Source organism: Scyliorhinus canicula, chromosome 17 (assembly GCF_902713615.1).
Source record: "Scyliorhinus canicula chromosome 17, sScyCan1.1, whole genome shotgun sequence".
In the NCBI taxonomy this organism is placed as follows: domain Eukaryota; kingdom Metazoa; phylum Chordata; class Chondrichthyes; order Carcharhiniformes; family Scyliorhinidae; genus Scyliorhinus; species Scyliorhinus canicula.
The window spans coordinates 150257-172535 of record NC_052162.1 but is presented as its reverse complement, the minus strand read 5'-3'; the positions used below and the strand labels follow the sequence as shown (position 1 = coordinate 172535).

Genomic DNA, 22279 nt, shown 5'->3' with positions numbered 1-22279 from the left:
GGGGGGGGTGGGGGTGGATCCGTGGGGGGGGGGGTGGATCACGTGGGGGGGGGGGTGGGGGTGGATCAGTGGGGTTGGGGGTGGTGGTGGATCCGTGGGGGTGGATCCGTGGGGGGGGGGGTGGATCCGTGGGGGGGGGTGGGGGGTGGATACGTGGGGTTGGGGGTGGTGGTGGATCCGTGGGGGGGGGGTGGTGGTGGATCGTGGGGGGGGGGGGTGGTGGTGGGATCCGTGGGGGGGGGGGGGGTGGTGGTGGATCCGTGGGGGGGGGTGGTGGTGGATCCGTGGGGGGGGGTGGATCCGTGGGGGGGGGGGGTGGGGGGGGATCCGTGGGGGGGGGGTGGATCCGTGGGGGGGGGGGGTGGGGGGTGGATCGTGGGGGGGGGGTGGATCCGTGGGGGGGGGTGGGGGGTGGATCCGTGGGGTTGGGGGTGGTGGTGGATCCGTGGGGGGTGGATCCGTGGGGGGGGGTGGTGGTGGATCCGTGGGGGGGGGGGTGGTGGTGGATCCGTGGGGGGGGGGGTGGTGGTGGATCCGTGGGGGGGGGGTGGTGGTGGATCCGTGGGGGGTGGATCCGTGGGGGGGGGGTGGGGGGTGGATCCGGGGGGTGGATCCGTGGGGGGGGGGGGTGGATCCGTGGGGGGGGGGGGGATCCGTGGGGGGGGGGGGGGTGGGGGGTGGATCCGTGGGGGGGGGGGTGGATCCGTGGGGGGGGGTGGGGGGTGGATCCGTGGGGGGGGGGGTGGATCCGTGGGGGTGGATCCGTGGGGGGGGGGGTGGGGGGTGGATCGTGGGGTGGGGGGTGGATCCGTGGGGTGGGGGGTGGATCCGTGGGGGGGGTGGGGGGTGGATCCGTGGGGGGGGGTGGGGGGTGGATCCGTGGGGTGGGGGGTGGATCCGTGGGGTGGGGGGTGGATCCATGGGGGGGGGTGGGGGGTGGATCCGTGGGGTGGGGTGTGGAGGATCCGTGGGGGAATGGGAGGCGTGATTCGGGGAGGGGAGGGGATCCGGGGGGAGGGTGGGGATCGGGAAGGGATGTGGCATCCGGTTGGAGGGGGGGAGGGAGAGGGATCCGGTGGGGGAGGGGGGAGAGAGGCAGCAAGGTAGCACAGTGGTTAGCACGGTTGCTTCACAGCGCCAGGGTCTCAGGTTCAATTCCCGGCTTGGGTCACTGTCTGTGTGGAGTCTGCACGTTCTCCCCGTATCTCAGTGGGTTTCCTCGTGTGCTTTGGTTTCCTCCCACAGTCCAAGATGTGCAGGTTAGGTGGATTGGCCATGATAAATTGCCCCTTTGTGGCCAATAAGGTTAGGTTAGGTTTGGTGGGGTTTCGGGGATTGGGGGGAGGCTTAAGTAGGGTGCTCTTTCCAAGAGCTGGTGCAGACTCGATGGGCCAAATGGCCTCCTTCTGCACTGTAAATTCTATGATTGGTGGTCATCTTCCAGGATTCTTATAGATTCTGGAACAGCTCCTACAGATTGGAGGGTGCCTCATATAACTCCGCTATTTGAAAAGGGAGGTAGAGAGAAAGCCAGGAACTATAGACCAGTAAGCCTGTCGTCAGTAGAATGGAAAATTCTAGAATCCATTACAGCAGAGCGCTTAGAAAACAGTGGCAGGATCGGACAGAGTCAGCATGGATTACAAAGGGGAAGTCACGCTTGACAAATCTACTGGAATTCTTCGAGGATGTAACTAGTTCAGGGGGGATTGAGTAGATGTGGTTTATTTGGATTTTCAGAAGGCTCTTGACAAAGTCCCACATAAGAGGTTAAATGGGTGAGTGGGATTGGGGGTAGTGATTGAGGTGGATAGAAAACTGGTTGGTAGACAGGAAATCAAAGAGTAGAAATTAACAGCTCTTTTTCCAATAGGCAGGCATTGACTAGTGGGGTACCCAGGGATTGGTGCTGGGACCCCAGCTGTTCACAATATATATTAATGATTTAGATGAGGGAACAAATTTGTTCCCTCATCTAATATCTCCATATCTAATATCTCCTCATCTAATATCTCCAAATTTGCAGATGACAGCAAGTTGGGTGGGAGGGTGAGCTGTGAGGAAGATGCAGAGATCCTTCAGTGTGAGCTGGACAAGTTGAGTGAGTGGGCAAATGAATGGCAGATATAATTTGGAGAATAGTGAGGTTATCCACTTCAGTAGCAAAAACAAACAAGCAGACTATTATCTGAATGGCCATAAATGAGGAGGGGGGAATGTGCAACGAGACCTGGGTGTCCTTGTGCACCAGTCACTGAAGGTAAGCATGCAGTTACAGCAGGCGGTAAAGATGGCAAGTGGTATGCTGGCCTTCATTGTGAGAGGATTAGAGTACAGGAGCAGGGATGTCTGCTGCAATTATACAGGGCCTTGGTGAGGCCACACCTGGAGCATTGTGTGCAGTTGTTTGTCTTCTTATCTGAGGAAGGATGTTCTTGCTCTAGAGGGAGGTCAGCAAAGGTTTACCAGACTGATTACTGGGGTAGCGTCCCTGAGAGATTGAGTCGGTTGGGATTGTTCTCACTCGAGTTCAGAAAAATGAGGGGGGATCTCATAGAAAATTCTGAAAGGACTGGACATGATAGATGCGGGAGAGGGGGGAGCGGGGGGAGGGTGACCCGGGGATGGAGGTGGACCCGGGGGAGGGGGAGCGGAGCTCGGGCGGGGGAGCAGTCCTTGAGGTGTAGGTACACCCACAGTGCTGTTAGGGAGGGGGTTCCAGGAATTTCCATACCATTTTGCCCCTGGAAACTGCAACACTAGTTTTGAAGGAAATCATTGAGCTGACACATAGGAGCAGGAAGTGTTCATTTCTGTCACCAAATTGTTTCAGAAGAACTCAGACTTTGTACTGTAGATTTGAATATGTTGAGTCCCAGGTGTGTGTGTTCAGCAAGATAGTGGAATAATTTTGCAACGATTCTCTTTTACAGATCACCGATGATGAACAAGGCTATGACCTCGATCTGTTTTGCATCCCTAAACATTACTCAAATGACCTGGAGAGAGTATTTATTCCTCATGGTTTAATCATGGACAGGTTGGTGGCCTCTATCTTTAGAAGTGTTAAACACCATTGATGGAGAGCTTCTGGAAAGTTAGTCATAACATTTAGCTATTCTGGGCCACTTTTGTATCAGCTTCTGTATCTAACACTGACACAACATTTTCACCGAGGCACAGACACAAACTACTCATTTGCAATCTTAGATTTTAGTGTATTTTCCTGGCACCATGTTCTTATTCTGATGTCACTTATATGTATCTTTCACAAACAGTTTTAAGTGCCAATACACAACACGTAGGCAAGATGAGGAAAGAGATGTGAATGCTGTGCTCGTAACAGTAAAATGTGAGTGCTGTGTGCACATACTGGGTGTGTGATGCCTCCTTAAAGACCTGATTCTGCAATGCTTGAATGTGTCAATGCTGATGTTTAAGCCAAGAAATTAATTAGAAAAGGAAAGTAGTGAGTTCCGGTTGTGGCTATGCGGAGCTAAGCCGCACGTTCGGCAGCTCCCGCTATTTAGGGACTTTTGGGCCGATTTGACGGCCCCAAACGGCGCTGTTTCTACGCATCCCGGTGGGGGAAGGTGCCTAGAGCAGCTTTCCCCATAATTTATGGTGCTTACCCGGAGTGGGACGAAGGAAAAAGCCGCAGCAGCTCCCCAAGAAAAGCGGGGGAAGGAGGACAAAATGGCGGCCGGCGGGACACCCGAGGACTGGTGGAAGTGGGCGCAGGAGCAGCAAGCCTCTCTTCTGCGCTGTTTTGCGGAGCTGAAGGCTGAGCTGCTGGACTCCCTGAATGCAACTACCAACAAGCTGCTTGGGACCCAGGCGGCCCAGGAGGTGTCTATCCGGGAGTTGCAGCAGCAGGCCGCTGAGCAGGAGGAGGGGGCCGTGGTCCTCGTGGGGAAAGTGGAGTTGCACGAGGCACTTCACAAAAAGTGGCAAGACCGCTTGGAGGAGCTGGACGTTCGCACGAGGCGAAAGAATTTGAGGATCCTGGGCCTGGCGGAGGGGCTGGAGGGGTCGGATCTCCCGGCGTATGTGACCACGATGCTGAGCTCGTTGATGGGAGCGGGGTCCTTCCATTTGCCCCTGGAGCTTGAGGGAGCTCACAGAGTGATGGCCAGGAGGCCTAAGGCAAATGAACCCCCGCGGGCGGTGCTGTTCCACCGATTCAGTGACCGGGAGTGTGTGCTGCGCTGGGCCAAGAAAGAGAGGAGCAGCAAGTGGGAGAATTCAGTAGTGAGAATCTACCAGGACTGGAGTGCGGAGGTGGCTAAGCGGCGGGCCGGGTTCAACCGGACGAAGACGGTGCTGCATGCCAAGCAGGTCAGGTTTGGAATGCTGCAGCCTGCGCGCCTGTGGGTGACATACAAGGACCGGCACCACTACTTCGAGTCCCCGGAGGAGGCGTGGGCCTTTGTACAGGCGGAGAAGCTGGACTCGAACTAGGGTCTGGGGACATACTATGGTTGTTGCTGTTTTTTCAACTTTGACATGTGTGTTTTGTATGCTGGTTTTCTTTTTGCTCTGTTTACGGGTGGGTTTGTCTGTTGGGTATGGTTGTGGGTTAGGTGGGGAATGTTGGGGGTTTGTGTTTTATATGTTCTCTTCTGTACGTGGCTGGGGGTTGGGGTGAAACTGGATTTGGGGGAACTGCGTCAGAAGGGTGGGGTGTGGCAGTGTGAAAGCGCGGGCTTTCCTCTGGTTTCCCGTGCTGCGGGGCAGGGGGGCGGAGCTGGCGGTGGGGGCGGGGCCTTTACGGGTCTTCTTTCCCGCACTGAAGCGGTGCCAAGGAGGTGTGGCAAGAGGGGGATGACCCCATGCCGGGAGGGGATGGGCTTTGGCGGGAGCTGCCGGGGTCAGCAGAAGTCAGCTGACTCACGGAAGTACCATGGAGGGTGCGTCATGGCTAGGAGGGGTCCTAGCCTTGGGGGGGGGGGGGGGGGGGGGGGTGAATACCGGGTTGCTGCTGGAATGGCCAGGAAGGAGCTGGTGTGGGCCGGGGGGGTAGAGGGGAGGTATTATCGCCATGGGGAACGGGTCAGGCGGGGCGAGCTGGCCTGGGGCGAACATTCGATAAGCTATGGCTAGCCGGCGGGGGAGGGGGGCGGGTTGCCCTCTGATCCGGCTGATTACCTGGAACGTGAGGGGGCTGAATGGGCCACTTAAGAGAACCAGGGTATTTTCTCATCTGAGGGGGTTGAAGGCGGACGTGGCTATGCTCCAGGAGACCCACTTGAAGGTGGCGGACCAGGTTCGTCTGAGGAAGGGGTGGGTGGGGCAGGTTTTCCACTCAGGATTGGGCGCAAAGAACCGGGGGGTGGCGATTCTGGTGGGGAAGAGGGTGGCGTTCGAGGTGGCTGAGGTGGTGTCGGACAAGGAGGGCAGATATATTATGGTGAAGGGTAGGCTGCAGGGAGAGAAGGTGGTGCTGGTTAGTGTATATGCCCCGAATTGGGATGATGCCGGCTTCATGAGGCGTTTGTTGGGCCGCATCCCGGACTTGGAGGCAGGGGGCCTGATCATGGGGGGAGATTTCAACACAGTGCTGGATCCCACACTGGACCGGTCCAGTTCAAGGACGGGTAGGAGACCGGCGGCGGCCAAAGTACTGAGGGGATACATGGACCAGATGGGAGGCGTGGATCCCTGGAGGTTTAGGAGACCGAGGGCGCGGGAGTATTCCTTTTTCTCTCATGTCCATAGGGTTTATTCCCGAATAGATTTTTTCATCCTGAGCAGGGGATTGATCCCGAAGGTGCAGGATGCCGAGTATTCGGCCATAGCGATTTCAGACCATGCTCTGCACTGGGTTGATCTGGAGATGGGGGAGGCGCGGGACCAGCGCCCGCTCTGGCGCCTGGATGTGGGGATGCTGGCTGATGAGGAGGTGTGTAGGAGGGTCCGGGGAAGTATTGAGGGGTATCTGGATACCAATGATACGGGGGAGGTCCAGGTGGGGATGGTCTGGGAGGCTCTGAAAGCAGTGATCCGGGGGGAGCTGATCTCCATCCGGGCCCACAGGGGAAGGAGGGAGAGGAAGGAGAGGGAGAGACTGGTGGGGGAGCTCCTGGATGTGGACAGGAGATACGCGGAGGCACCGGAGGAAGGGTTGCTGGGGGAACGGCGCAGTTTGCAGGCCAAATTTGACTTGTTGACCACCAGAAAGGCGGAGACAGAGTGGAGGAGGGCGCAGGGCGCGGTATATGAGTATGGGGAGAAGGCGAGCAGGATGTTGGCGCATCAGCTCCGCAGGCGAGATGCGGCTAGGGAAATTGGTGGAGTGAAGGATGGGGGTGGGAATGTAGTGCAGAAGGGAACAGAAGTAAATGGGGGTCTTTAGGGACTTCTACGAGGAACTGTACCGGTCGGAACCTCCGATGGGGAGAGAGGGGATGGAGAGCTTCATGAACAGGCTATGTTTCCCAAGGGTTCTAGAGGGGCTGGGGGCACCGATAGAGCTGGAGGAGCTAGTCAGGGGGATTGGACAAATGCAGTCAGGTAAGGCGCCGGGGCCGGATGGGTTCCCGGATGGAATTTTATAAAAAGTATGCGGATCTGGTGGGTCCCCTGTTGGTGCGAGCCTTCAATGAGGCATGGGAGAGGGGGGCTTTGCCCCCGATGATGTCGCGGGCACTGATCTGTTTGATCCTAAAGCTGGATAAGGACCCCTTGCAGTGTGGATCATACAGGTCTATCTTGCTCCTCAATGTAGACGCTAAGTTGCTGGCGAAGATCCTGGCCACCAGGATAGAGGACTGTGTGCCAGGGGTGATACACGAGGATCAGACAGGATTTGTCAAGGGACGGCAGCTCAACACGAATGTGCGGAGACTGCTAAATGTTATAATGATGCCGGCAGTGGAGGGGGAGGCGGAGATAGTGGTGGCGCTGGACGTAGAGAAAGCGTTTGATAGAGTTGAGTGGGGGTACCTGTGGGAGGTGCTGGAACGGTTTGGATTTGGGGAGGGATTCATCAAATGGGTGAGGCTGCTCTACGCGGCTCCGATGGCGAGTGTAGTTACAAATGGAAGGAGATCGGAGTACTTTAGGCTCTATCGTGGGACCAGGCAGGGGTGTCCCCTGTCCCCCTTGCTCTTTGCACTGGCGATTGAACCGCTGGCTATGGCGTTGAGGGAGTCAGGGAGATGGAGGGGTCTGGTGCTGGGTGGGGAGGAACACCGGGTATCGCTGTATGCGGACGATCTGCTGTTGTATGTGGCGGACCCAGAGGGGGGAATGAAATGAAAATGAAATGAAAATCGCTTATTGTCACGCGTAGGCTTCAATGAAGTTACTGTGAAAAGCCCCTAGTCGCCACATTCCGGCGCCTGTCCGGGGAGGCTGGTACGGAATGCCGGGGGTGATGGAGCTGTTAGCGGAATTTGGGGGCTTCTCGGGCTATAAGCTAAATTTAGGCAAGAGCGAGGTATTTGTAGTGCACCCGGGAGATCAAGAGGAGGGAATTGGGAGGCTCCCGGGCAGTGAAGGGTTTGATACCTGGGGGTGCAGGTGGCCAGGAGTTGGGGGACTCTCCATAAGCTTAACTTCACCAGACTGGTGGAACAGATGGAGGAGGAATTTAAAAGGTGGGACATGGTGCCGCTATCGTTGGCAGGTAGAGTGCAGTCCGTCAAAATGACGGTTCTCCCGAGGTTCTTGTTCCTCTTCCAGTGTTTGCCCATCTTCCTCCCTAGGGCCTTTTTTAGAAGGGTGACCAGCAGCATTATGAGCTTTGTTTGGGCGCATGGCACCCCGAGGGTGAAGAGGGTCTTCTTGGAGCGGGGTAGAGATGGGGGGGGCTGCCGTTTCCCAATCTCTCGGGGTATTACTGGGCGGCCAATGTGTCGATGGTGCGCAAGTGGGTGATGGAGGGGGAGGGGGCAGCATGGAAACGGATGGAGAGAGCGTCCTGTGGGGATTCAAGCCTGGGGGCCCTGGTAACGGCGCCGTGGCTGCTCCCTCCCACGAGGTATACTGCGAGTCCGGTGGTGGCGGCTACCCTCAAGATTTGGGGGCAGTGGAGGCGACATAGGGGGGAAGTGGGGGGCTCGATGGAGGCTCCGTTAAGGGGGAACCATAGGTTCGTCCCGGGGAACATGGATGGGGGATTTCAGGGTTGGCACAGAGCGGGCATCAGACAGCTGAGGGACCTGTTTATTGATGGGAGGTTTGCGAACCTGGGGGAGTTGGAGGAGAAATTTGGGCTCCCCCCGGGAAACATGTTCAGGTATCTGCAGGTAAAGGCGTTTGCTAGATGGCAGATGGAGGGATTCCCTGCGCTTCCCGCGAGGGGGGTGAGGGACAGGGTGCTTTCAGGGGTCTGGGTCGGAGAGGGGAAGATATCCGATATCTACAAGGTTATGCAGGAGGTGGAGGAGGCGTCAGTAGAGGAGCTGAAAACTAAGTGGGAGGGGGAACTGGGGGAACAGATCGAAGACGGGACATGGGTTGATGCCCTGGAAAGGGTTAATTCTTCCTCCTCGTGTGCGCGGCTTAGCCTCATCCAATTCAAGGTGCTGCACCGGGCCCACATGACTGGGACGAGGATGAGTAGGTTCTTTGGGGGCGAAGACAGGTGTGTCAGATGTTCGGGGAGTCCAGCGAACCATGCCCATATGTTCTGGGCATGCCCGGCACTGGAGGAGTTCTGGAAGGGGGTGGCGAGGACGGTGTCAAGGGTGGTGGGATCCAGGGTCAAGCCACGATGGGGACTCGCGATTTTTGGGGTTGGGGTGGAACCGGGAGTGCAGGAGGCGAAAGAGGCCGGTGTGCTGGCCTTTGCGTCCCTAGTAGCCCGGCGAAGGATCTTGCTACACTGGAAGGACGCCAGGCCCCCAAGCGTGGAGACCTGGATCAATGACATGGCGGGTTTTATTAAGCTTGAGAAGGTCAAATTCGCCCTGAGAGGATCGGTACAAGGGTTCTTCAGGCGGTGGCAACCTTTCCTCGACTTTCTGGCTTAACGATAGGGCACAGGGACAGTAGCAGCAGCAACCCGGGGGGGGGGGGGGGGGGTCGGACGATGACTGTGTTGTTTATTTTATTTTATTTTGTTTATTTAATTTTAACTTATTGTTAAGTTCTCTTGTTGGGGGTGGGGGGGGATCTGATACATGTGTTGATACGGTTTGGGGGGTGTCACGGTTGTTATGGGGTAGTTTGTTGCATTTTATTGTTTGTTGTTATATTTTTATATTTTCTGTAAAAAATTCCAATAAAAATTATTTTAAAAAAAAGAAAAGGAAAGTAATTACAATAGCCAGCACTGACATTCACGTACTCAACATCAGGCTAAAGCCTTGGGAGTGAGTTTTTGGAACAGGAAGAGTAAAACTAAACTCTTCTCATCCTTCTCTAATCCACCTGTCCCATGTTTAAGTTGGCCTCTAGGGCTCCATAATTAAATTGCCCCCTCAAACTCTTCCAATTATTTTATTATTATAAATTCAAGTGGCCTAATGAACATTTCCCAGACTATTGGAGATATGAGAGACAAAGAACAGCAGAGAAACAGGCCTTTCGGCCCAACAAGTCTGTGCCGATCTAGATTCCTCATTTAGACCTACTACCAATTGTCCAAATGATCTCCATTCCGCGCTCTTACATGTGTCTATCGAGATGCATCTTTTAAAAAAAATTTAGAGTACCCAATTCATTTTTTCCAATTAAGGGGCAATTTAGCGTGGCCAATCCACCTAGCCTGTACATCTTTGGGCTGTGGACCAACCCACACAGACACGGAGAGAATGTGCAAACTCCACACGGACACTGACCCAGAGCCGGGATCGAACCTGGCACCTCGGCGCCGTGAGGCAACAGGGCTAACCACTGAGCCACCGTGCTGCCCCATCAAGATGCATCTTAAACATTGCTATCGTGTCTGACTCTACCACTCTCTGCGTGAAAAACTTCCCCCGCACATCTCCCCTGAACTTTCCCCCTCTCACCTTGACCCTGTACCCCCCTTGTAATTGAGCCTTTCACCTTGGAAAAAGCTTCATTCACCCTGTCAATACCTCTCGTAATTTTGTAAACTCAGGTCTCCCCTCAGCCTCTGACTTTCCAAACAATCCGAGTTTATTCAACCTCTCCTCATAGCCAACACCCTCCAAACTAGGCAACATCTTGGTAAACCTTCTTTGCGCTCTCTCCAAAGCCTCCACATCCTTCTGGTAGTGAGGCAACCAGAACTGCACGCAATATTCCAAATGTGGCCTAACTAAAGTTTTATACAACTGTAACATGACCTGCCAACTCTTGTACTCAGTGCCCTGGCTGATGAAGGCAAACATGCTGTATGCATTCTTGACCAACTTATCCATCTGCATTGCCTTTCATGGAACAATGGACCTGACCGCCCAGATCCCTCTGTATGTCAATGCTTTGAAGGGTTCTGCCATTTACCGTATAATTCACACCTGAATTGGATCTTCCAAAATGCATCACCTCGTATTTGTCGGGATTGAACTCATCTGCCATTTCTCTGCCCAACTCTCCAATCTATCTGTATTCTGCTGTATTCACTGTCAGTCCCCTTCACCATCTGCAACTCCACCAATCTTAGTGTCATCTGCAAACTTGCTAATCAGACCATCTACATGTTCCTTCAGATCAGATAATAGTAGTCCCAGTGGAACACCACTCGTTACAGATCTCCACTCTGAAAAACTCCCTTCCACTGTTACTCTCTGTCTCCTGTTGCCAAGCCAGTTCTTTATCCATCTAGCTAGAACACTCCAAATCCCATGCGACTTTACCTTTTGTACCAGTCTGCCATCAGGGACCTTGTCAAAGGCCTTACTAAAATCCAAATAGACGACATCCACAGCCTTTCCCTCATCAATTAATTTGTCACCTCCTCAAAAAACTCTAGCAAGTTGGTAAGACATGACCGACCCCGTACAAAACCATGTTGCCTGTCACTAATGAGTCTATTCGCTTCCAGATTCCTTCTGCACTGTACATTCTATGAGTCAGATGTGAATAAATCCTGTCCCTCAGTTTCTTCTTCAACAGCTTCAACCCCACTGATGTCAGGCTCACTGACCTATAATTACCTGGATTGTCCCTGCTTCCCTTCTTAAACAAAGGGACAGCATTGGCTATTCTCCAGTCCTCTGGAACCTCGCCTGTGGTCAAAGATGATGCAAAGAGGGTGGCGCAGTGGGTAGCATTGCTGCCTCACGGCGCTGAGGACCCATGTCCGATCCCGGCCCCGGCTCACTGTCTGTGTGGAGTTTGCACATTCTCCCTGTGTCTGCGTGGGTCTCACCCCTGTGGTGAATGTGATTCACATGGGATTATAATCTGTATATATATGTGTCCATATTGTAAGTGCAGTTGCACTACCTGACCACCAGGGGGAGTAGCTCTGGGAATACTAGAGAGTTGTACTGGGCTTCTCCCTTGGCTCCGCCCAGGACTCCTCCCCTGGGAGCTGCTGTATAAAGATCAGTGCCACAGGGTCAGCCGGCCAGTTCACCGAAAGTTCAACGGCTAACAGGCTGGCTCTGTTGTAAGTATATTAAAACTGCTATTCTAATCCTACAAGCACGTGTCCGTAGAATTGTTGGTTCCAACAACCCCCACAACCCAAACATGAGCAGGTTTGGTGGATTGGCTTCGCTAAATTGCCCCTTAATTGGGAAAAAATAATTGGGTACTCTAAATTATGTTCTTGTTAGGTAGGTAATTCCCTAATTATGATGATAGATTAAAGAAGTTGAGGTTGTTTTGGGATAAGACCAGGTTGAGAGAAGACTTGTTGGAGGTTTTCTAAATCATTGAGGTATTTGGACAGAATAGATTTGAATGAACTGTCCCCATTGCCCAAAGGATCAAGAACCAGCCGACACTATTAAGGTAAATGGCCAAAAGAAAAAATGTTTTGTTCCAAAGCAGCTGGTTCGGATCTGGGAAGCAATGCCAGAGAATTTGCTGCAGGCAGATTCAATCATTACTTTCAAAAGAAAATTGGCTGAAGAATATTTGTGGGGCTGTGGAGAAAAGGCACTGGGTGAAATGTCACAGACAGGACGGGCTGAATGGTCACCTGGGCTGTAACCATTCTGGGCCGTTCAGTGTTAAATGGCATCTTTCTGTTCTTTTTAACTGCTGCCGTTTTTTTCCTTTGAAATCATTCACTAGAAATGGATGAATTAGGAGTTGATTTCAGACAGTGTCATTCATGACTTTGTTTGGAGCTGCCAATTTTGGTTATGAGGAGAGGAACTATTCATTTGTCGATGTAAAATGCTACATTTTAGCATGGAACTAAAGGAAACGAATCAACTGATTCCATTGTCTTTGTGCTGGTTTTTCATGAACCAGTTTTAGACCATTTCAGAAAGATGTGAGTGAATATTTCTTTCTCTGTCCACAGAACTGAGCGTTTGGCAAGGGACATAATGAAAGCCATGGGAAATCATCACATCGTCGCCCTCTGTGTACTGAAGGGTGGCTATAAGTTTTTTGCTGACCTTTTAGACTATATTAAAGCTTTGAATCGAAACAGTGACCAGTCAATCCCAATGACGGTGGACTTCATCCGCTTGAAGAGCTACTGTGTAAGGATTTTTTTTTTAAAAGATTTTTTTATTCTCCTTTTTCACATTTTCTCCCAAATTTACACCCAACAATACACAATAATCAGTAACAAATGCAATGTCAATCCCCATATCAATAACAACTATCCCATCCTCCCACTAAACCCCCAGACATTGGCCCGCATGTTCAGATAAACAAATGACAAAGAGGAATCAGGAATCACCCATAATCACCCTACCCCCAACCCCCCTAATGTTCGATGTGATCCCATTCTCGAAAGTACATAATGAATAACGCCCATGAAATGTAGAACCCCTCCATCCTTCCCCTCAGTTCAAATTTGACTTTTTCAAATGTTAAGAATTCCATCAGGTCCCCCCGCCACGCCAGGGCACAGGTGCTCTCCACCCTAACAGGATCCGCCTTCGGGCGATCAACGAGGCGAAGGCTACAACATCTGCCTCCACGCCCGTTTCCAACCCCAGCTGGTCCGACACCCCAAATATGGCCTCGCGAGGGCCCGGGTCCAGTTTCACGTGCACCACTTTAGAGATTACTCTAAAAACCTCCTTCCAGTAATCCTCCAGCTTTGGACAGGACCAAAACATACGATCGTGATTTGAGGGCCCCCCCGGCAACGCTCAAACACACCTTCTACCCCCTCAAAGAGCCGGCTCATCCTCGCCCTTGTAAGGTGCGCTCTATATACCATCTTCAGCTGTATCAGCCTCAACCTCGCACACGAGGTGGAGGCGTTCACCCTCCGGAGCACCTCACACCAGAACCCCTCCTCCATACCCTCTCCCAACTCTTACTCCCACTTTGCCTTGATCCCTTCTAGCGGCGCCTTCTCCTCCTCCAAAATAGTCCCATAAAGCGCTGACACTACCCCCTTCTCCAGTCCCCCTGTCGTCAGCATCTCCTCCAGCAATGTGGAAGCCGTCTCTACTGGGAAGCTCTGTATTTTTCTGGCAAAGTCTCGAACCTGCATGTATCTAAATATTTCCCCCAGGTCCAGCCCATACTTGGCGCCGAGTTCCTTCAATCCCATAAAACAACCCCAAGAAACATCTTTTTGTGTCCTAATTCCTTTCTCCTCCCATCTCCGAACATTTGCATACCATTTTCCTGGCTCAAATCTACGGTTCCCCGAATCAGCATTTCCCTTGACCCTGCCCCCAACCCGAAGTTCTGTCGAAACTGCCTCCAAATTCTCAACAAAGCTATTAATACCGGACTCCCTGAGTTTTTCCCCGGGGCCGTTAGGAGCGGCGCTGTCGCTCACGCCTTCAATCCCGACCCCCTACCCAAACTCTCCTCCTCGTATTCATATATAAGGAGCAAGAGGGTAACTAGAGAAAGGATTGGCCCACTCAAAGACAAAAGAGGGAATTTATGCGTGAAGTCAGAGGAAATGAGTGAGATTCTTAATGAGTACTTTGCATCGGTATTCACCAAGGAGAGGGACATGACGGAGGTTGAGGCTAGGGATGGATGTTTAAATACTCTAGGTAATGTCGGCATAAGGAAGGGGGAGGTTTTGGGTATTCTAAAATGCATTAAGGTGGACAAGTCCCCAGGACCGGATGGGATCTATCCCAGATAAGTTAAAAAGTAGGACCTCAAAGGTAGTAATCTCAGGATTGCTACCAGTGCCACGAAACAGTCAGAGTAGAAATTTAAGAATAGTCAGAATGAATACGTGGCTTGAGAGATGGTGCAGGAGGGGTTCAGATTTTTGGGACATTGGAACCGGTTCTGGGGGCGGTGGGACCATTACAAATCGAATGGTCTACACCTGGGCAGGACTGGGACCAATGTCCTCGGGGGTGTTTTTGCTAACACTTTTGGGGAGGTTTTAAACTAATGTGGCAGGGGGATGGGAACCTTATTAGGAAGTTAGAGGTCAGTAAAGAAGCAGCAACTAAAGCCAGTAAGGTACTGGATAATAAACTCAATGTGACTAAGGGGAAGAGTAGACAGGGAAGCGATGATGATCGCAAAGGGACAGGTGGTCTGAGGTGCATTTGTTTTAATGCGAGAAGTGTAGCAGGTAAGGCAGATGAATTTAGGGCTTGGATTAGTACCTGGGAATATGATTACTGAGACTTGGTTGAAGGATGGGCAAGACTGGCAACTAAATATCCCAGGGTATAGATACTTCAGGAGGGATAGGGAGGGAGGTAAAAGGGGTGGAGGAGTTGCATTACTGGTCAGAGATGATATCACAGCTGTGATTAAGGAGGGCACGACGGAGGATTCGAGCACTGAGGCAATACGGATAGAGCTAAGAAATAGGAAGGGTGCAGTAACATTGTTGGAACTTTACTATAGGCCTCCCAAAATCGAGTGTGAAGTAGAGGTACAAATAGAGATTTTAACTTCCCCAACATTGAATGGGACTCATGTAGTGTTGGAAGCGTAGATGGAGCAGAATTTGTAAGGAGCATCCAGGAGAGTTTTTTAGAACAGTATGTAAATAGTCCAACTTGGGAAGGGGCCATACTGGACCTGGTATTGGGGAATGATCCCGGCCAGGTGGTTGACGTTTCAGTCGGTGATTACTTTGGGAATAGCGATCACAATTCCATATGTTTTAGAATACTCATGGACAAAGATGAGAGTGGTCCTAAAGGAAGAGTGCTAAATTGGGGAACGGCCAACTATAACAAAATTCTGCAGGAGCTCGGGAATGTGGATTGGGAGCAGCTGTTTAAGGGTAAATCCACATTTGAAATGTGGGAGTCTTTTAAGGAAAGGTTAATTAGAGTGCAGGACAGACATGTCCCTGTGAAAATGAGGGATAGAAATGGCAAGATTAGGGAACCATGGATGACGGGTGGAATTGAGAGACTAGCTAAGATGAAAAAGGAAGCATACATAAGATCGAGGCGACTCAAAACTGATGAAGCTTTGGAGGAATATTGGGAAAGTAGGACAAATCTCAAACACGCAATAAAGAGGGCTAAAAGGGGTCATGAAATATCTTTGGCTAACAGGGTTAAGGAAAATCCCAAAGCCTTTTATTCGTATATAAGGAGCAAGAGGGTAACTAGAGAAAGGATTGGCCCACTCAAAGACAAAAGAGGGAATTTATGCGTGGAGTCAGAGGAAATGGGTGAGATTCTTAATGAGTACTTTACATCGGTATTCACCAAGGAGAGGGACATGATGGATGTTGAGGCTAGGGACGGATGTTTAAATACTCTAGGTCAGGGGTGGGCAAACTATGGCCCGCCAAAGATCTTTATGCGGCCCACCAAGATCAAGTCATAAAAAATAAAATAAAAATAAGGTTAATGGGGGGGGGGCTGTTGGGTTACTGGTGTAGGGTGGATACGTTGACTTGAGTAGGGTGATCATTGCTCGGCACAACATGTGTTTCATGTGAAGTTTCTACTTTAAAATATTAATTAATAAAAATTAATTGCTTTTTTTTTTCTTTAAAAACCTTTTATTTTGGCTATTTTAAATATTAATTATTTTACTTAACATACTATGCGGCCCTTTAAAATTGTGAATTTCTGAATGTGGCCCTTGCACGGAAAAGTTTGCCCACCCCTGCTCTAGGTCATGTCGGCATAAGGAAGGAGGAGGTTTTGGGTATTCTAAAAGGCATTAAGGTAGACAAGTCCCCAGGACCGGATGGGATCTATCCCAGGTTGCTGAGGGAAGCGAAGGATGAAATAGCTGGGGCCTTAACAGATATCTTTGCAGCATCCTTGAGCACGGGTGAGGTCCCGGAGTACTGGAGAATTGCTAATGTTGTCCCTTTGTTTAAGAAGGGTAGCAGGGATAATCCAGGGAATTATAGACCTGTGAGCTTGACGCCAGTGGTAGGCAAACTGTTGGAGAAGATACTGAGGGATAGGATCTATTCACATTTGGAAGAAAATAGACTTACCAGTGATAGGCAGCATGGTTTTGTGCAGGGAAGGTCATGTCTTACAAACCTAATAGAATTCTTTGAGGAAGTGACAAAGTTAATTGATGAGGGAAGGGCTGTAGATGTCATATACATGGACTTCAGTAAGGCGTTTGATAAAGTTTCCCATGGCAGGTTGATGGAAAAAGTGAAATCGTATGGGGTTCAGGGTGTACTAGCTCGATGGATAAAGAACTGGCTGGGCAACAGGAGACAGAGAGTAGTGGTGGAAGGGAGTGTCTCAAAATGGAGAAAGGTGACTAGTGGTGTTCCACAGGGATCTGTGCTCGGACCACTGTTTGTGATATACATAAATGATCTGGACAAAGGTATAAATGGTCTGATGAGCATGTTTGCAGATGATACTAAGATTGGTGGAGTTGCAGATAGCGAGGAGGACTGTCAGAGAATACAGCAAAATATAGATAGATTGGAGAGTTGGGCAGAGAAATGGCAGATGGAGTTCAATCCAGGCAAATGCGAGGTGATGCATTTTGGAAGATCTAACTCGAGCAGACTATATGGTCAATGGAAGAGTCCTGGGGAAAATTGATGTACAGAGAGATCTGGGAGTTCAGGTCCATTGTACCCTGAAGGTGGCAACGCAGGTCGATAGAGTGGTCAAGAAGGCATACAGCATGCTTGCCTTTATCGGACGGGGTATTGAGTACAAGAGTCGGCAAGTCATGTTACAGTTGTATAGGACTTTGGTTAGGCCACATTTGGAATACTGCGTGCAGTTCTGGTCGCCACATTACCAGAAGGATGTGGATGCTTTGGAGAGGGTGCAGAAGAGGTTCACCAGGATGTTGCCTGGTATGGAGGGTGCTAGCTATGAAGAAAGGTTGAGTAGATTAGGATTGTTTTCGTTGGAAAGACGGGGGTTGAGGGGGAACCTTATTGAGGTCTACAAAATTGAGAGGTATGGACAGGGTGGATAGCAACAAGCTTTTTCCAAGAGTGGGGGTGTCAATTACAAGGAGTCACGATTTCAAGGTGAGAGGGGGAAAGTTTAAGGGAGATGTGCGTGGAAAGTTTTTTACCAGAGGGTGGTGGGTGCCTGGAACGCTTTGCCAGCGGAGGTGGTAGAGGCGGGCACGATGGCATCATTTAAGATGCATCTGGACAGTTATATGAACGGGCGGGGAACAGAGAGAAGTAGATCCTTGGAAAATAGGCAACAGGTTTAGATAAAGGATCTGGATCGGCGCAGGCTGGGTGGGCCGAAGGGCCTGTTGCTGTGCTGTAACTTTCTTTGTTCCATTCTGACCAATTGGGAATCAACCCCTCTGACCCAGCTCCGCACCTTCTCCACATTCGCTGCCCAATAATAATACATCAGGTTCGGAAGACCCAAACCCCCTGCCTGCCTTCCTCTGTAGTAGCAATTTTCTAATTCTGGCCACCTTCCCTCCCCATATGAACGAGGTAATCATTCCTTCAATCTCTCTTTAAAAAAAAAGGCCTTTGGTAGGAAAATCGGCAGACATTGAAAAATAAACAGAAATCGTGGCAACACATTCATTTTAACTGCCTGTACCCGACCGCCTGTGACAGAGGGAGACCATCCCACCTTGCCAGATCAGCTTTCACTCCCCACCAAACTAGAAATGTTTTACCTATGGAGCCCCCCCAATCTCGAGCAACCTGCACCCCCAGGTATCTAAAGTGAGACCCTGCCCTATGGAATGACAAACCCCCCCACCCCTGGCCGAGACACCACAAAATATTCACTCTTGTCTCGATTTAATTTGTACCCTGAGAAAGACTCAAACACCCGAAGCAGCTCCACAGTATTCCCCCTATTGACACACTTGGTTCCGACTCATATAATAACTCTGTCCTCCCCACCGCACTATCCCTTTCCATACCCCCAAACTATTTAATGCGATGGCCAATGACTCAATCGCGAGTGCAAACAGCAGGGGGGACATAGGACATCCCTGCCGAGTCCCACGGTGGAGAGGAAAGTATTCCGAGCTGATGTTATTTGTGTGAATACTGGCCCTCGGCTCTTTATATAATAGCTTTACCCAGTCCACAAATCTGGGTTCAATTCCAAACCGCTCTAGAACTACCATCAATTCTACCCGGTGAAACGCTTTCCCGGCGTCCAATGCCAAAACCACCTCTGTTCTGTGTAAGGATTTTTAACCAAGTGTTGAATCGTCACCAGGTGGGACAGAACGAGGTGGGACAGAACGAGGTGGGACAGAACGAGGTGGGACAGAACGAGGTGGGACAGAACGAGGTGGGACAGAACGAGGTGGGACAGAACGAGGTGGGACAGAACGAGGTGGGACAGAACGAGGTGGGACAGAACGAGGTGGGACAGAACGAGGTGGGACAGAACTAGCTTTGCTGAAAAGGGAGAAGCTGTTGAAACTTTTTGTTGTAAACTCGTCAGGCCAGTTACAACAATTTATACTGCAAGAGAAAAGGGATGTTGATTGGTTAACAAGTTTGATTGGGTGAGGTGTTACCATGGCAAATGCACCAGGGAACTGTTACCCCCAGGTTTTTTAAATTCAAAAAAAGGTGCAATGCCTGGACATGTTTCTTTGCCTGCAGAGGGCAGGGCACTGCGTGTGAATATGTGGAGGTTCTAGCACGTGTAAATGAGATACGTTGTGAGCCTAACTGATAATCGTACATTGATTGTTCGTGTAACTCTTAGCCACTCGGGAATGTTCAGCAAGTACTGTCCAATCGCAAAATCACATCTCTCATTATGTGCAAGCGCTGACTGATTGAGTACAGTCAGTAATCTCCGTACTCTGCCTATTTCAAGCATCTGAGGGGGTATGCTGCTTGATCAAAAACTTGGTCAAAGAGATATTCTGTAAAGAACAAGAACGCAAGAGCGTCAGCAACGTAGAGGAGAGAATTCCAGACCCGGGGGCCCAGGAAACTGAAAGCATGGCCACGAATGATGGCGCAGTTATGATTGGGAATGTATAAGAGACCAGAATTAGTGGAGCGCATCTTGGAGGGTTGTGGGCTCGAGGAGGTTGCATAGATAGGGAGGGGGAAGTTGAATGGATAGGGAGGGGGAGGCCACACTGTACCCTCCTGTTGTACGCCAGGTTGGACAGACTCTATCTTTCCTGTAATCTGAACATAAAATACTGGACAATCTTAGCAGGTCTGACAGTATCTGTGGAGAGAAAAGGGTTTTGAGTCTGGATGACTCTGTTAAAGCTGCCGTGTCATCCAGACTGGAAACGTTGGCTCCCTCCTCTCTCCACAGAGGCTGTCAGACCAGCCAAAATATTGTCCAGTATTTTCTGTTTCAGATTCTAGTATCCGCAGAAATTTGCTTTGACCTGAAACTGATTTGGTTCTGATAACTGGCAGAGATATCAAATCGACTTTTTAAAATGTTATTATAACCAATATGAGACATTACAATTATTTACGATCCTTAAATTGCAATCATTCTCTGATCAAATCAATTGGTTCTGTGCTTTAAGTTAATTGGATTAAACTGATATCTGAATGCAAAGTAAAGTAAATTGATTTGTTTTTAAATTGCAGAATGAGCAGTCAACAGGGGAGATCAAGGTGATCGGAGGAGACGACCTTTCAACCTTAACGGGCAAGGTGTGACAATAGCGGTAATACTCATTGCGGAACAGGTTGGCAAAGCTAGAGGATGATGCCACAGTGCTGAGCCAGAGAGGGATAGGCAGAGTGCAGGCAATGGTGGAAGAGGGTTTGGGGGTGGGGGTACAGGTAGAGGGTGGGGAATTTGGGCGGGGGGGGGGGGGGGGGTGGGATGGGAATGTACAGAATTTCTTGATCAAACTCAGGCCACCTTTTTTTTAACTATCAGATGAGTTTCATTCATTTGCTGCTTTTCTTGGTGGTCAGACACAAAGTGCCGGGATAATTAAACTTGATTTTTTAACAAGTTGCTTTCTAATGGGCTGACAAGTGGCAAATAACATTTAGACAACACAAGTGCCAGGCAATGACCATCTCCAACAAAAGAGAATCGAACCACCGCCCCTTAACTTTCAATGACATTACCATCGCTGAGTCCCCCACAGTCGGCATCCTGGGGGGGTTACCATTGATCAGAAACTGAACTGGGGCAGTACGGTGGTGCAGTGATTAGCATTGTTGCCTCACGGCGCTGACGTCCCCGGTTCGATCCCAGCCCTGGATCACTGTCCATGTGGAATTTTCACATTCTCCCCATGTCTGCGTGGGTTTCACCCCCACAACCCAAAGATGTGCAGGTTAGGTGGATTGGACATACTAAATTGCCTCTTAATTGGAAAAAAAATAATTGGGTACTCTAAATTTAACAAAGAAAAATAAGAAACTGAACTGAACCCAGCCACATTAGTACTGAGGCTACCAGGGCAGGTCAGAGGTTAGGAATCTTACGGCAAGTAACTCACCTCCTGACCCCCCAAAGCCTGGCCACCATCTACAAGGCAAAAGTCAGGAGTGTGATAGATAGATAGAGAAATACAGCACAGAACAGGCCCTTCGGCCCACGATGTTGCGCCGAACTTTTGTCCTAGGTTAATCATAGAATTTTGGACAATTTTTCATGGCCAATTACCCAACCTGCACATCTTTGGACTGTGGGAGGAAACCGGAGCACCCGGAGGAAACCCACGCACACACGGGGAGGATGTGCAGACTCCACACAGACAGTGACCCAAGTCGAAATCGAACTTGGGACCCTGGAACTGTGAAGCAATTGTGCTATCCACAATGCTACCGTGCTGCCCTTATGGAATACTCTCCACTTGCCTGGATGAGCGCAGCTCCAACAACACTCAAGAAGCTCAACACCATCCAGGACAAAGCAGCCCGCTTGATTGCTCCCCCTTCCAAGTCACTCACCACCCCAACTTGGAAATATATCGCCGTTCCTTCACTGTCGCTGGGGCAACATCCTGGAACTCTCTCCCTAACAATACAGTGGGCACAGACTGCAGCATTTCAAGAAGGCAGCTCACCACCACCTTCTCAAGGGGCAATTAGCGATGGGGAATAAATGCTGGCCTAGCGATGTGTACAACCCATGAAATAAATTTTAAAAACACGGAATTCAGCCTCATTTGTTGGATTTGTTAGATGTTGATAATATATCAGATAAATTAGAATTTGGGAAATGATGATTTACACCCTGTAATTGCCAAGAAAGCTACTGTATATTTTATAAGCATCTTGTCCTGCAGAGGACTGTCAGTTTCTGTGACATTGTGTATGATGCAATAGAATGTTCAACATTTAAACATTTTTCATTTTCTCCCCCATCTCGCATCTCTGGGAGACAGAATGTATTAATCGTTGAGGTCAGTCTTTTTTATTTTAAGTTTATGTTAATGTTCTGAATTGTGCCATTGATTATTTTGTGTTTATATGTCCACCTAGTCTGGCATTTCTGCACATTTATAGTCCTTTCCCAAGATAGCTGGCTTCTCCCTTAACATTATACATTTTTTGAACTCTGTTCCATCCTGGTTTCTACGTTAATCAGGCAAAATAGTCTAAACTGGAAATCTCTCTTGTATCTGGCAGATTTTTTTCTCTCCTTGGGGAAAGTTATTCTGCAGGAATTGATCAGAGTAATTGTGCAGACATGTGTTAGTGATCTGTGCTCTCTTGAAATTATGATACTGCGTTATTAAGAGAACATTAAAGCCATAAAGACTGCACTGGAAATTCACCAGGATGGACCTAGGGATGAAAGTAGAGATGTGAGCAGATGTCTGAGATATTTGCAGTGGAGCAGAGGAAGGCAAGGGCAGATTTCATAGATTTTTAAAA

General features: G+C 50.2%; 1 protein-coding gene across 1 annotated transcript in view; it reads left to right on the top strand.

Annotated features, from left to right (window-relative positions):
• hprt1 (hypoxanthine phosphoribosyltransferase 1) overlaps positions 1-22279 on the top strand; it is a 46327-nt gene that overhangs the window by 376 nt on the left and 23672 nt on the right. The window contains exons 2-5 of the mRNA XM_038775359.1: positions 2934-3040; positions 12398-12581; positions 20024-20089; positions 21787-21804. Coding sequence (XP_038631287.1) covers positions 2934-3040; positions 12398-12581; positions 20024-20089; positions 21787-21804 — 375 coding nt within the window. The remainder of the gene's footprint in view (positions 1-2933; positions 3041-12397; positions 12582-20023; positions 20090-21786; positions 21805-22279) is intronic.